The 16,317-nt window shown below is 35.0% G+C and overlaps 3 protein-coding genes across 3 annotated transcripts; 1 reads left to right on the top strand and 2 right to left on the bottom strand.

Annotated features, from left to right (window-relative positions):
* Window positions 1-2,051: 2,051 nt before the first annotated feature.
* Window positions 2,052-3,410, bottom strand: LOC108833355 (uncharacterized). Its single transcript, XM_056987005.1, has one exon. The coding sequence runs from the start codon at window positions 3,408-3,410 to the stop codon at window positions 2,052-2,054; it is 1,359 nt and encodes a 452-aa protein (XP_056842985.1).
* A 1,085-nt stretch (window positions 3,411-4,495) lies between these two features.
* On the bottom strand, window positions 4,496-5,188 carry LOC108837451 (glutathione S-transferase T3-like). Its single transcript, XM_018610495.2, has one exon. The coding sequence runs from the start codon at window positions 5,186-5,188 to the stop codon at window positions 4,496-4,498; it is 693 nt and encodes a 230-aa protein (XP_018465997.2).
* Window positions 5,189-7,227: 2,039 nt separating this feature from the next.
* LOC130496540 (GTP cyclohydrolase 1-like) lies at window positions 7,228-9,078 on the top strand. The gene is made up of 2 exons (XM_056988660.1): window positions 7,228-7,695; window positions 7,760-9,078. The coding sequence occupies exons 1-2, from the start codon at window positions 7,491-7,493 to the stop codon at window positions 8,824-8,826; spliced, it is 1,272 nt and encodes a 423-aa protein (XP_056844640.1). The 5' UTR covers window positions 7,228-7,490; the 3' UTR covers window positions 8,827-9,078.
* Window positions 9,079-16,317: the final 7,239 nt, after the last annotated feature.

Below are 16,317 nucleotides of genomic sequence, written 5' to 3'. Positions count from 1 at the left end.
AATTCATATAACATGAAACCAAACAAATAATAATAATTTTGGTTATCACCGGGAAAACCAAAAATATCAACAATTTGATCATTTAAAATTATAGCTATTTTTAGGAGATTAAAAACAAAAAAATCAACCTAAAACGAACCGATATCCAGATTAAACAGATTTAATGTCTTCTTATTAAAAATAATAAAACTAATAATCATATTTCGTGCAAGACGAATATTATTACCTAGTATTTATTGATAGTAAAAACAATAAATGAAAGCATAAAACAAAAATCAAATTCTCTTATAATGAAAAACATTGTTAAACCCAAATTCTAAAAAAATTCAACCTTCAACCACCATCTTCAACCTTCAACTTTCATGTAATAGAACCACCAGCCTTCATGTAATAAATAATTATTTTAAATATTTAATATATCTTAGTATCTATCTATACTATTATTTGCGAAGTGATTTTTCGCAATAGAGCTCCAACGTTAAAAGTTAGAGTAGTTAATATCAATATTACTCTTAATGAATAAAATATACAATTAAGCTAAAAATAAAAAACGAAAATTAGTTTATTTGATTAAATAATTGATAAAAATTAATAATAGTAAGATTTATCCAAAATCTAAAAATATTTTAAAATATAAATATAATTCATATATGTATGTTGTGTTGTTATCTGAATTTTTATTAAAATATAAAGTTGAAAACATAAAGTATATAACTAAATATTAATCAAATAAAAATTTTAATTTTATATAATTGAAAAGAGAATATTAAGTGACTTTTAAGATTTATTTCTATATAATAAATATGTCTACAAATAAATTTTCATAAATTATAATTATTTTGTAAGAATTTTCAAATGAAATAAAATAATAATTTATTATCATAGACTTTTAGTTAGTAACACATATATTAATGAGTAATTATAAAATATTTAATAATTATGATTTAATATAATAAAACTCAAACATAAAAACGAATTTAAGCTTTATGAAATCGGATAACTCATTAAAACTGATATAATATTTTTTTTTCAAAAATATAAAAGATAATTCATATACATATTTTGTTATTATCCAAGAATATATTTAATAAAGATTAAAGAATTATTTCTATATATATAAATAAATTAACGCAATAATGAATATATATATATATTATATATATATATATATATTATATATATATATTTATCATCTAAAAAGAATATCTTTCAATCATAAATAAAATTAGTTTCAAAAATATATAGTTAAAAATATTTCACTATATATATGAAAGCTTTCAAAAAATTAACGCAATAATGAATATATATTTTGATAAATAAATTTCATGTATAAATAATTTGATATTATGTAAAAAAGCATAAAGATCATAAACAATAACTTATCATGATATTTAGTTAGTAATTGTAAAATGATTAGGTCCGCTTGAGCGGGCACAACATATAGTATTTTGTATACATATTAGGAATTGAGATAATGTTTGCAGAAGATCTTTTTGGAGTTTTAAAATTTTCATGTTATATCAGATATTCATTTAAGTTTGGACTCGGTTTAGATAATACTCATAATCCGAAATATCATAAAACAAGATCTATTCATTATTTATATCGGATTCAAATTGGTTTGGATTCATTTTTATTGGATCGGATCCAGTTCGGGTTTTGGGGTTCGGTTTCTTTACCCAACCTTAGCAAATACTTATTTTTTCCAAACCGAGCACAGAACAAATACTTATTTTGCAAAAAAAAAAAACAAATAGCAGGTACAATGCGAATATCGAGTAACTATGACAGGTCAATCTAACATCGAAAAAACAAACATTGAGAGAAGGAGTGTTCGAACATCGAACTAAGAGCATGCCCATTAGTAAACCCTAAGGGAGGGTTCATAGGGAATTTTTTTATTGTTTTTGGTGGGTCCAGAAATAGTGTCGAACCCGTATTAATTTTGCTCTTCCATTAGTGAACCCGAAAATGGGGTTCATAAGAATAAAATAATATTTTTTTTAAAAATTTTTTATTTAATACAATGGAAATTAAAAAACATACAAATATTATTCATCTAGATTACCAAATTTTTGCCATATATTTTCAACTAAATCGACTTTCAAACGATCATGTTTTTGTTGATCCCGAATTTGAGCTTGAATGCCATGCCTATTAACGAAGTTGGAAGGAGAGTCCGTAGGTTGCGAGATTTCCACCTGTGAACTCCTGCTTGACTCTCCCGACTCGAACTCAGATGTATCAGACAAAATATATATTTTTCGTTCGTTCTCTACTATCATATTGTGTAGTATGACACAAGTTCTCATAATCTTTCCAATCTTTTCCTTGTCCCATAGTAGAGCAGGATTTTTTACTATTGCAAACCTCGATTGCAAAACTTCGAAAGCACGTTCAACATCTTTTCTGGCGGATTCTTGTTTTTCAGCAAAAAGCTCAGCTTTAAGACCTTGAGGTAGTGGGATGGATTGGATAAATGTTGACCATTTCGGATAGATTCCGTCTGTAAGGTAGTACGCCATACGATAATTGTGGCCGTTGACCGTGAAATTAACTTTAGGAGCTCGACCTTGTATAATGTCAGAAAAAACTTGTGACCGATCGAGAACATTAATATCGTTTAGGGTACCTGGTAAACCGAAAAATGCGTGCCATATCCAAAGATCCTGTGATGCCACAGCCTCTAAGACAATGGTCGGCTTTCCGTGACCTCGTGTGTACTGCCCTCTCCAAGACCTTGGGCAGTTTTTCCACTCCCAATGCATACAGTCGATGCTGCCTATCATTCCCGGAAATCCTCGTACCTCTCTGATATCGAGTAATCGTTGAAGATCAGCTGGTGTAGGTTTTCGTAGATACTCATCTCCAAAAAATTGTATTATCGCTTCGTTGAACTTCTCCAAACATAAAAGTGCGGTACTCTCACCAAGTCGGAGATATTCGTCATACGTATCTCCTGATTGACCATATGCTAGCATACATATAGCCGCAGTACACTTTTGAAGTGCAGATAGGCCGTACCTTCCGTGAGCATTTCGTCTTTGACGAAAGTATGGAACTTCATTACTCAGGCGATCGACAATGGTAAAGAACAATGGTTTCGTCATTCGAAAACGCCGCCTAAATATTTCTGGTGGGTATGTAGGATTTTCACTGAAATAGTCGTTCCAAAGGTCTTCGTGGCCTTGCTCCCTATGTCTTTCGATATAAGCTCGTCTCTTCGGCTTGTTAATTTGTTTAATAAGTTTATCTGCTGCATCATCTGTTGAGAAAGACATCACTTGAACACTTCTTCCTTCATACAAAACCAAAATGAAAAAATATAAATCTTCAATTAGTTTATCAACATGTTGGTCAAACGTATCTTCAACTAGTTTATCTGCTGCATCATCTGATGAGAAAGACATCACTTGAACACTTCTTCCTTCATACAAAACCAAAATGAAAAATATAAATCTTCAATAGTTTAATAAGAAATCTTCAGATTTAAAAAAAAATTAAATTATTCACAAGTTTAATAAGAAACATATTTTTTTTGAAAAAAAAATTAAATCTTCACTAGTCTAATAAGAAACATATCTTTTTTGAAAAAAAAAATAAATCTTCACTAGTCTAATAAGAAACATATATTTTTTTAAAAAAAATCTTCACTAGTCTAATAAGAAACATATTTTTTTATAAAATAAAAAATATAAATCTTCATTACTTTAATAACAAAACATATCTTTTAAAAAAAAAAAATATAATAAAATGTGATATCTTGTTACTTGTAATCTATGTAATAAAATGACAAAGAGAGATAGAGATTGATAGCTGAGTGTATACTTGTAGTCTATGTAATAAAATGACAAAGAGAGATAGAGATTGATAGTTGAGTGTATACTTGTCTTGACAGTTGTCTTGAAAGTTGTCTTGACAGGGTTATGTCGAGAGCTAGAGAGAAGAGTATAGTAAAGAAGAGTAAAGGAAGAGTAGAGTAAAGAAGAGTAAAGGAAAGAGTAGAGTAAAGAAGAGTAAAGTCGAGAGTAGTGAGCAAATTTATGAAACAAACACATGCTTAATATATAGAGTAGGCAGAGTCGATACAAGTTCAATGTGGTTGCTACCCGTGAGCAACCAAACAAGTACAAAGTTAAACATAAAGACAAGTACATTCCCGTGAATTGAAATGAAGTGTAGAGACAAACAAAATACTACACTTCCCGTGATACACTACAAACATAAAGGTACAAGTTAAACACCTTCCTTCCTTCCTTCCTGCCATACAAGTTGCACTACAGCCCGTGACCTGCAAGACAAAATAAACAATGATTTAGTACACTGCAACCAAACAAAAGAAGTACAAAGCAACCAAACATAATAAAATACACAAAGCAACCAAACAAAAGAAGTACAATGTATATCTATGAACCTATCAACATGAACCACAACAGCAAGCAACCAACATGAACCACAACAGCAAGCAACCTATCAATAGAAGTACAAACCCATCTCAAATCATTTCAGAAATGAGTTTGTCCATGAGTGTGATTTCGTTTGCAGATAGATGGGTAGGGTCTTTGGCAAGGAGACGCTCTAGGAGTTTCTGTTGCTGTATCTCCTTTTTCACAGCAAGCATGCTATGTATCTCATCATAACCTTGCCTCTTGCGTTTGGCTGCTTTGCAAGCCTTGACACCAGGAGGCCAAACCTCCGCACCTTCCTCCTCAGCCACCACCTCCGCAGCTTCCTTCCTTTTCTCCTTGGGACCTTCTTTGGAAACACCGAGTGATTTCCATTTCTGATCGAACCGAAGTTCCCTCCAACAATGTTCAAGTGTGAACTTGATGCCAATGTCATTGAAGAAGATGTCATGGGCAGCCTTCATGACATCATTCTCGTTTTGGCCACTCGCTTGCTCCCTCACTGCTGCTTCATAGCAGCCCACAAACTTGCACACCTGCTCATTGATTCTTCCCCACCTCTGCTTACACTGACTCCATTCTCTAGGAAGGGCGCCACTGAGCAGAGGGCTTGCGTTGACGTAATCCACTATGCGCTTCCAAAACGCTCCGGCCTTCTGGTCAGTGCTCACGATGGCATCCTTGCTGGTGTTCAACCAAGCGCTGATGAGCACAACGTCTTCTTTGGTTGACCACTTTCTTCTTTGAAGAGAGCTTTGGGAGGTTTGGGGAGGATGTTCCATTTTGGTTTCGGTTTGGGTTTGATATGTGTGTGTTTTACATGAGGAATTGCTATGTTATTAAACTACAATTTGCTACTACATTAAAGTCTAACTACCAAACATCGATCACACAACAACTTCATTAAACTCTAACTATCAGATCAGTGCAAACCATTATTTAAAGCTCAGTACAATTCGCTATTAATCACAGCAGAGCAACCAACCAACCAACAAACAGATAGAATTTATGATCGAACTGTTGTAGTTTAAGCTTCTAGTTCTAGTTCTAGTTATAGTTATCTAGTTTTAGTTAACTACTTGTATCTGTTGTAGTTTAAGCTTCTAGTTCTAGTTATAGTTTATTTAATAAACAGAATTCGTATTGAGAATACTGAACTACTTGTAGTTCAGTTTATATACGGTGAACATATTTTTATTTTCAATCCAAGCACAAGCAGAAACAGAAACATAAACATATGAGAGTTGAGTCTTACCTTCGCTTTTCAATCGAAGCAGACCATCTCCAGGTCAGCGACCTTCACAGTGAGAACATCGACCTGGCCAGAGAGGACTTTCACTTGTTCCTGTACATGTAAACAACAACACGAAACATCATCAAAACATTATCTTTCACCAAAAGTAATGAAAAGCAAACATTATCTTTTACTAACCTCTAGTGACTCAATCTATTGATTGAGGATGGGCACCTCCTTGATCACCTTCTCAGCTTTCTCCAGGCGGTTAGTCAGCTTCTCGATCTCCTCCTGGACACCATGAACCCAAGGCTGACGATAATGGATCCCATCAGCTTTGGTTAACCCATTAAAAAACACAAGTCATCAAAATCAATAAAGAAAACAACACAAAAAATATAAACAAAGATAGAAGGAGTTGTTTACCTCGTAGTTTATGCATGTGAAGAACCGCTTCCCAGGAAGAGTGTCTTTCTCCTCCTTCGCCTGAACCTCGTCAATCATTCTCCCACCACAGTAACACCTTGTTGGTATCCCGTACTCTGAATCAGCAACATACATCAAGCTGTTGTTGTACTCAATGTTCCTCTTCATGTCTCTTTTCTCTGCTGCGGGATCCATCTCTATCACAAACAAAACATTCACAAAACTCATTAACTCAATATGATGAAAACGAAACAATAAACCCGTCTACACGATTTAAAACCATAAAACGATACACACACTATCGATTAAGAACCGTAACCTGTAAAACCCCCAAATCAATTTCGAACCCTAACCCTAAATCCCCAAATCAATTTATAATCCCCGATAAACCAACCATAACTCGGTAAATACAACCCCGCATGACGCTTAATCGAAAGCCCCAACTCGATTTTGAACCCTAATATGAAAACTCTAAATCGATTGAGAATCCCTGAGACCCAAAACGCTTCAAAATTGTGGAGAATCTACTCGATACTAACCTGAGCTCGTGGAGGAGATCGTTCGTCGTTGATTTGATGGTCAAAAGCTTCGGAAATCGCCGTCGCACCAGAATCGCCTCTCAATCGCCTCAGAGAAACAAACCCTAGCTATCGAAGAAGAAAAGAAAAATGAATGGTCTCGGTCAATGCTTCGCGTAAACTCGAAAACGCGGAGCCAATGGGTTACAAACACGTGTCTTGAACCCGGCTAAGAACGGATCATGCGTAAGACTCGGGTCACCGATATTAGCCCATTTTCGATTTATTTTTCCCTGCCCGGCCCTATGAACCCGAGCCCATGAACCCTTTAAAAACCCCCAATGGGCATGCTCTAAGGGACATTGTTTTGTTGATTTAGCTCTGTTGCTTGATGTACTCTAAGTGTCCAGTGTAGCTCAATCGTTAGGCTCCGGAGAAACATTGATACTGTGGGCTTATGTCTCCAAAGACTGTTTGTTTAGTCCGTTGGCTTATGGGTGGGTTAGTTTAACTCTTCCCTTGTAAATCACTAGTGTGAAAAAAAGGTTTCGAACTAGGGTTGGGTTAAAGAAAACAGGAAAAGGGGTAAAAGGGAGAAGGACAATAGAAAGGTCTTCGCCGCCTACACGTTCAAAAACGGAAACTTTCTTTTTAGCTGATAGTGATAGGCTAAACCTCTCAGATCCATCAAAATAGTTTTTGAGTAACGAATCCACACATTCCTGAACGGATCAACGTCGGACCCCACTCTCCCACTATACACCTTCCGCACATTATCCAAACAAAAAAACAGAGAGTTTTAGAGAGGAGATTCTTTGTAATTAGAGAAGAACCAGTGTCACAGTCTAAAGTCTGTTCCTTTTTCTTACATAAACTGAATCTGAAGAGGTTAGATTCGGATTGTCAATGAACTTATTAGATGAAGAGCTGGAGGTTGAGAACGGGGTGAAAAACGGTTGCTTTCCGCTTGCTTTCGAGTTAGAACCAGAGACCATAGCGATCCAAGAAGCTGTCAGAGTCATATTAAAAGGTCTTGGTGAAGATCTCAATCGTGAAGGCATTAAAAAGACTCCCTTTCGTGTCGCCAAGGCTCTCCGACAAGGAACCAGAGGTAATCTATTGAATCTGATTTGTCTTAAAGTTTAGTTTTTGACACAGAGTGCTCTGTTTCTCAGGTTATAAACAGAAAGTACAAGACTTTGTACAGAGTGCTCTGTTTCCAGAAACAGGGTTGGACGATGGGCAAGCAGGAGGAGTGGGAGGTCTCGTTGTTATCCGAGATCTAGACCATTACTCTTACTGTGAATCTTGCTTGCTTCCTTTTCAAGTCAAGTGCCACATAGGATACGTCCCTTCTGGGCAACGTGTTCTTGGCCTGAGCAAATTCTCTAGAGTCGCCGACGTTTTCGCTAAGCGGCTACAAAAGCCTCAGCGTTTAGCTGAGGAGATTTGCTCTGCTCTGCAGCATTGGGTGGAACCTTCTGGAGTCGCTGTGGTTCTCCAGTGCTCTCATCCCCACCGTGGTTTTGTGGAGGTAACGGTTAGTTCCGGTTCAGGGGGGTTTGAGGATGAGAGTTCTGATCTTTGGTGTGAGTTTCTGAGTCTTTTGAAGTTCAAAGGCGTGAAACTGAGTAGAGATGTCTCTGTGGTGGAAGACTGGTGCCCGTTTGGTATTGAAGACTCTTCAGATACAGACTCAGAAATGGTTTCAGCTGTGGTCTCTGTTCTGAGAGCTTTAGGAGAAGATCCCGCAAGGAAAGAGCTAGTTTCCACTCCAACGAGGTACCTTAAACGGATGATGAAGTTCCAGAAAGTTAACTTTGAGATGAAGCTGAACAGGTTCGACTGCAAACTCAAGGAGAGAAGGCTGAGTTGTGAGACGAATATCAAGTTTTGGTCAATGTGTGAGCACCATTTGCTTCCTTTCTATGGAGTTGTGCATATTGGCTACTTCTGTGGTGCTGGACCAAAACCTGTTGAGAGGTCGCTGGTGGAGTCTATTGTAAAGTTTTATGGGTTTAAGCTTCAAGTGCAAGAGAGGATGACTAGGCAAATAGCGGAGACATTGTCGCCACAGGTTAATGGGGATATAATCGTGGTGGTGGAAGCTGAGCATACTTGTATGATCTCTAGGGGGATTGAGAAGTTTGGGAGTAGCACAGCTACAGTTGCGGTTTTAGGTCGGTTTTCGAGTGACCTTTCTGCAAGAACTAAGTTCCTAGAGAGTATTCAGAAAACATAATAGAAGAGGCATATTGTCTCTCGTAGTATTAGATAGAGATTTAGAAACAGGGATCACAAGACAGATCGGTGTTCCATGTTTGTTGTCTTTTTATGGTTCTGATTTGTTTCCTATTTTCTACCATTGTTTTGTGTTATGATTTCTCATGCCTAAGTATGTTTGGCTTTGAAATATATTTTAATATGTTCTTCTGATTATGATAGACATAAATTACATCTTAAAAATTGTAAAGTTCCGGTGTGAGTGAGGAGCTGTTTGTTTCACCATCCAGATGAGTCATCTGGATGGAGATAAAGAGTTTTCTTTTTCAGGGCACAGAGAATAATCTAGCCCTGGATTTGAACATGTCGGAAATCAACAAGACATTGGTTATAAATAAAAAGTCATTTAAAGGAATGCGTAATCTGAAACTTCTAAAACTGTCACTACAAGAAAACATGCCTATAACAAGGAAATATTACAAGGAATTATATTCCTCGTAAATTTACGAGTAAATTACTAGGAATTTAGGATGAAACTGACTTTCGTTGTAAAGTCCTAGTAAAGTTACAAGGAAAAAACTTCGTCGTAATTTACATGTAAATTTACATCTATTTTATGAGGAAAGAGAAAATTCGTTGTAAAATCCTTGTAACTTTACAAGGCTTTTACGACGAAACATGTTAACATTATCTTTTTGGTGAAAACGTGTTTTAAATGTATGTTATAAAACTGATTTCGTTGTAAGGATTCTCAAACCGAGCAAGTTAACTTCATTCCATTCCCTCGGTTTAGAGATTCTAGAATAGTTTGATTAATTGCTATTAAAATTACATCTCATTGAAGAATAATTGTTGGAATCACATTTTCAAGAAGAAGCTTGTATCATTGAAGTCGAAGTATTTGAACAACAAACTGATGACATCTCTCTTATTGATCCGGATAACCGTCAATATGAAAATATTTCCGACGATATGATAAATAAGAAGGTGAAGACGAGCTCAATGCAAACAATGATGATCAATATTTTGTTGATATTGATAAAATCTCGAATGATTTAGAATGATGTAATATGTGTTTTAAATATATAAATCAGTTTAAGACTTAATGCATGTGTATGTTGTTTGGTTATAATAACTATTCATTGGATTTTAAGGATTAAATTGGAGTTTAGGATTTTAGAGAAAATTGGATAAAGAGGAAGATGTGGTAAAAAGGATATAATGTTATAGGTAATAGACTTTGGGGTTTAGGGATTTGATTTTCAGGGATTCAGATATAGTCCTAGTAAATTCGTCGTAATGGAGAACACGGGACTGGTAGATTCCTCGTAATACATGTGTCCTTGTAAATTCGTTGTAATAAATTCCTTGTAAATTCGTTGTAAAAGTTTCCTTGTAAATTCGTTGCAATCCTTCCTTGTAAATTCGTTGTAACTAAAAACGCGGACATGGTAAATTCGTTGTAATTCTTTCCTTGTAAATTCGTTGTAATACTTTCCTTGTAAATTCGTTGTATATTAATCAGTTTTTAATTAGTATATAAGTCAGTTTAAAACTTAATGCATTTCTATGTTGTCTGATTATAATACTTGCTTTGGGTTTTAAGGATTTAATTTGATTTTATGGTTTAAGGGAAAATTGGATAAAAGGGATGATGGGGTAAAAGGGTAGTGTTATATAGACAACTGATTTTGGGGTTTAGGTATTTGATTTTCGGGATTTCATATAAAGTCCTAGTAAATTCGTCGTAACTGAAAACACGGGCCTGGTAGATTCCTCGTAATACGCTGTCCTTGTAAATTCGTTGTAATACATTCCTTGTAAACTCGTTGTAAAAGTTTCCTTGTAAATTCGTTGCAATCCTTCCTTGTAAATTCGTTGTAACTAAAAACGCGGACATGGTAAATTCGTTGTAATTCTTTCCTTGTAAATCCGTTGTAATACTTTCCTTGTAAATTCGTTGTATATAAATCAGTTTTTAATTAGTATATAAGTCAGTTTAAAACTTAATACATTTCTATGTTGTCTGATTATAATACTTATGCTTTGGGTTTTAAGGATTTAACTGGATTTTATGGTTTAAGGGAAAATTGGATAAAAGGGATGATGGGGTAAAAGGGTAGTGTTATATAGATAACTGATTTTGGGGTTTAGGGATTTGATTTTCGGGATTTCATATATAGTCCTAGTAAATTCGTCGTAACTGAAAACACGGGCCTGGTAGATTCCTCGTAATACGCTGTCCTTGTAAATTCGTTGTAATGCTTTTCTTGTAAATTCGTTGTAAATAATTCCTTGTAAATTCGTTGTAATGTTTCCTTGTAAATTCGTTGTAACTCTAAAAACGCGGGCCTGGTAGATTCCTCGTAAAATTACGATGACTTTAAGAGGAATGGTGTTTCTATATATAACTCGAAACATGAATGAGGAATGCCTCCTTCATTCCTCTCAAACCACTCCTCCCTTACACCTCTCAAGGTATGTTTCTTTTTAAAATATTAGTTTAGGTTTTAGGTAATTAGTTTAGGTGGTTAGTTTAGGTGGTTAGTTTAGGTAATTAGTAGGTGATTAATTTAGGTAATTAGTTTTGGTGGTTAGTTTATGTGGTAAATTTAGGTAACAAAATTATATATAAAATATTAGGTTGTGGTATTTAAACTACTGATTAATTTTTTTTTAAATTAAAGTATATTTTATTTTCTAATCATTTTTATATAATTAATTAAATTACTATGATTCTTTTTTCAAGATTGCTCCTAAAAAGAAGGGATGGACGGTGGAAACAAGCTTTGTCAACAAAGTCGCAAGGGGGAGACCTCGTCCTACTCTTCCACACGGAACCCGTGGATGAAGTACGAGATTCTCCGGGAAAGAACGTCCCCAACAATTACTTCGACGGTCTCCTACCTTAGTTTTTTTATTTGTTTTTTCAAATTTTTTTGTTTCCATTATAAATTTGAATATTACTTTATGACATTTATATAATTTCTTTAAAGTAATTAAATTTCCAGTATTTCATTTTATAATTTAAATATTTAGAATTTTGAATATTTTATAACATTATAATAATACCTCAATGATTTGTAATAGTTACAAGGAGTTTACAAGGAAATACTTGTAAAATCCTCGTAAACTGTACAAGGAATTTACAAGAAAATACTTGTAAATTCCTCGTAAAGATTACAAGGACTTAACATAGAAGGACTTGTAAATTCGTTGTAAAATGTACAAGCACTTAAAGACGACTTTACAAGGAAACTGTACTAGTCTTTTACGACGAAGGGTAACTATGAAATTACAACGAAATCTTCTCTTCACCTTTACGACGAATTTATTTCGTCGTAATTGTTACAAGGAAGTTACACCGAATCTTCCGTTACGACGGGCGTTTTACAACGAAACGCTATTCCTTGTTAATTCGTTGTAAGCTTCCTATTACAACGAATTAACAAGGAATATGACCCTTGTAATTGATATGTTTTCTTGTAGTGTGTACAAATCCTTGTGGCCAAAGGAGACTGGAAAAGGCAGTTTCGATTTACCTGATCGAGGCCTGGATCATTTTCCACGCAAACGTTGGGATGAATATCCATCCAAGTGTATGCCTTCTCGCTTTAGAGTGGAAAGTCTAGTTGACTCAGAATGGAGTATAGCAAGGTTGAGAAGTTGTGGGAAGGAACTCAGGTTACTTTTAAAAAGATCAATTAGTTTTCCATTTTAAAACAGTAAAGACCATGTTCATTTTTGTATTTGGATGTAACATCTAAATGCATCATCTAACATCTGGATGTTGCATCCAAACATGTTCGCTTTTGTAGTTAGTATTTGCATCATGATATAAATATTATGACGCTAAATTGTTAGCTTTTTGATTTTATAATAACATTTAAATGCTATAAGTAATAAGATTATAAAGCATATGACTTATATTATTAATGATTAGTTAATTAATTAATGTATTTAAATAAAATGCCGATCTTGCGGCTTTGATGAGAAACTTTAATTTTACGGTTTTGATGGAAAATTTGATTTTCTAAATTTAATTTTACGGTTTTCTGGAAAAAATTTATGTTATGGTTTTGACAGAAAAATATGATTTTATGTTTTTGAAAAAAACCTAAATTTAATGGTTTTGATGGGTTGACAAAAAATGGTTTTGATGAAAAATATAGTTTACAGTTTCTTACAGAAATATTATTTTTTGGTTTAGCAAGGAAACATGTTTTTTTTGGTTTATAATAACAAATATTAATAGAAAACTAATTAATTTATATTTATAGTAAAGAGTATCAAGTATTTTGGATTTTCATATTTCCAAGCTATACATTTTTTACATCTCAAATATTTAAAATTTTAGATGTTCTGATTTTGCATCAAAATGCAAATGTAATAGTATACAAAAAAAATATTTGAACATTTGCATGTAGATGCATTCAACATCCAACATCAAAAAAAGAACATGGACAAATTGTAGTTTTGTATTTTTTTGATTAATGAATATATTTCGTATTGATTTCACCTTTTTATTTGGCCAGTTTCTTGGAAGTTCGAAGGAGATGGATATGAGTTATCCTGCAGATTTGAAAGAGATTCAAGAGCTTTCAAAAGCCATAAATGTCAAGGAATTGAAGCTTTGGGGATGCTCATCTTTGGTGGCACTTCATCCGTCAATTGGGAATCTCAGTAAAATGTATGGATTGAGGCTTTCGGGATGCACATCTTTGGTGACACTGCCTTCCTCGATTGGAAATCTCAGTAAACTGGTTGAATTGGACATGTCGAAATGCTCAAACCTTAAGTTTCTTCCAGCTGATGTCGACTTGGAATCTCTTGAAGTCCTCAATCTCAACGGGTTCTCAAAGTTGAGAACGTTTCCTCGTATGTCAAGGAACATTACATCGATTTACCTAGAAGAAACTGCATTAGAAGGAGAAGAAGATAGTTCTTGGATTGAGAATATCCCTCACCTTAAAGAACTCTATTGGAATGATGTACCATTGAGTTGTATGCCACTTAATTTCAACCCAGAAGATATGGAGTACTTTGTAATGAGTAGTGTCAGGCTTAAGAAGTTATGGGGAGGGGTCAAGGTAACCTAATCGCTATTTGTTGTTATTGTTAATTAATATACTATAAAGTTTGTTAATTCAATAATGTTGGTGTTTTTTTTTATGTTGGTGTTCTTACCTAGAGCCTCTTTAAATCAAGACATAATATGATTATTTTTCAGTCGCTTGGAAAATCCAGGGGATGCATTTGTTAGGATGTGAGAGCCTCGTCAAAATTCCAGATCTTTCAATGGCCATCACCCTTAGGTATTTGGAACTAAAAAATTGTAAAACCTTGGTGGTGCTTCATTCTTCAATTAGGAATCTCTACCAACTCAAGCGCTTGAACATGGAGGATGCACGATGCTCGAGGTTCTACCAATCGACATCAACTTGGTTACTCTTAAAGAACTCTATCTAGGTGGATGCTCAAAACTGAGAAAAATTCCCTCAGATTTCAACCAGCATTGTACTTCTCTATCTAGATGACACAAAGATTGAAGAAATTCCTTCCTGGATTAAGAACATGTCTCGTCTCAGGAAACTAACGATGTGTAGGTGCAAGAATTTAAAGAACATATCCGCAGAGATTTTTAAATTGGAGTGTTGATAACGCAGACTTTTCGGACTGTGGAGGAGTCACAACAATCTGTACAATCATTGTACAATCATACCCAAACATGGCCGTTATACCAGGTGGAGAAGTGCCTATGTATTTCACACATCGTGCTTGTGAAAGTTCCCTAAGTATCCTTTTGTCTGAGAGCTCTCTTTCTCAAGAATATATATTACTTAAAACATGCATCGTGGTTGGACCTTCAAGACACTACCCCGCCAGATTAACAGTTCGTCAGTAATTTCGAGGGAAAAAAGAAGAGAGTCCTTGTGATGTATCGTGGACACATGCACGTACGAGATGGATCATCTTTTGTTCATCTTTGCATTTACAAAAAAAAACACAGGTGGATGACTCACTATCTGAACCGAACAACAATGTTTTACTACTTGAGTTTTATAAAAGCCATTATGATGGATATTATGAAGGGTGTTCCTCCGCCAGCAGCTTTGGCAGCCACAAAGAAAAATTCTACTCTCGAAGAAATAAAAAGGATGTAGTGCACGAGTCATGAATATCTCAAAAACAGACTTTCGAGAAAGTGATGAAGAGAGCAACAGAAGCAAGAAAAAGATGTGGGTTAGCTTTATTATATTTTGAACTGAAAACTTCATAAGCTATCTCTTTTTGTCAGATTCAACTAGAAAAAAAAATCATATTCAATTGATTTGTTATGATGCAAATGACAGTTCTGACCAGGGACGGACCCACGTGAAGCATTGTGGTGTCACTTGACACCACAAATAACTTTATACTTTTTTTTTGAGCTGTAACATGTGATGGATATTTGGTTGTAAAATTTGTAACAAGTTTTAAGCACAAGTTCACAAGCGAAGATAAAGATAGGTTACCACCATCAGAACTTACCATCGTGAAATAGAAGATTAGAAGAGTATTGAAACACAATTAACGATTGCTTATATGAGAATGCAAGTAAGAATAACTCTCTTATTTCTCAAAGGTAAAACTTACTAAAACCTTTCTCTCACAAACTCTTACGTCTCTCTCATACTCGAGGAGTATATATACAAGCTAATAGATAAAGCCTAATCTTATAGATAAAGATCACATAATATTATAGATATCTCCTAAAATATCTCTTCATCTATATCTTCAATCTCGGATAGACTAAGATCTTCTTTAGCTTGTACTTCAAGTCTTCACTCTTGTTGTATCATTTTCAAGCTTATCTCAACAATCTCCCCTTTAAGCTTGAAGTTGATTTGTTTCAACTCTAGAACACCGATGAGCTCTCTCATCTCTGCAAACTTGATCTTGCCGAGTGCCTTCGTCAAGACGTCAGCCTTTTGCTTGCTTCCTGCTACATGCTCAACTTCTACTAGCCCATTCTCCACGCACTCTCGTATGAAAGTATCTTCGATGGATGTGCTTGCTACGCCCGTGAAAGACTGGGTTCTTTGTGAGTGAGAGATTGCCGATTTGTTGTCTACTCGAATGATCACCCTTTCACGCATTCCTCCTGTAACTTCACTGACAAGGTCTTGAAGCCATATCGCCTGCTTTGCGGCTTCTGTAGCTGCCATGAACTCAGCTTCACAAGAAGATAGTGCCACTGTCTCCTGCTTCTGTGAACACCAAGTAATGGGGCTTTCTCCAAGATAGAAAATGTGGCCTGTCACGCTTCTCCCATCGTCAACGTCTACATTTAAGTGAGCTATCACTGTAACCATTCAGTACATACTGGCTTCCTCTCAACGCGTCTGTATGTGTGAGGCCATATGAAGTAGTGCCTCGCGCAAATACCTCAAGACATGCTTCAGAGCTGAGTCATGTGACTCCTTTGGATCAAGAATATATCTGCTGAGCACTCCTACGCTGTACGCTA

The sequence above is a fragment of the Raphanus sativus genome, chromosome 6 (genome assembly GCF_000801105.2).
Source record: "Raphanus sativus cultivar WK10039 chromosome 6, ASM80110v3, whole genome shotgun sequence".
NCBI classification, from domain to species: Eukaryota; Viridiplantae; Streptophyta; class Magnoliopsida; order Brassicales; family Brassicaceae; genus Raphanus; species Raphanus sativus.
Note: the sequence above shows the minus strand (reverse complement) of the source record. Positions and strands in the feature narration are given on the sequence as shown.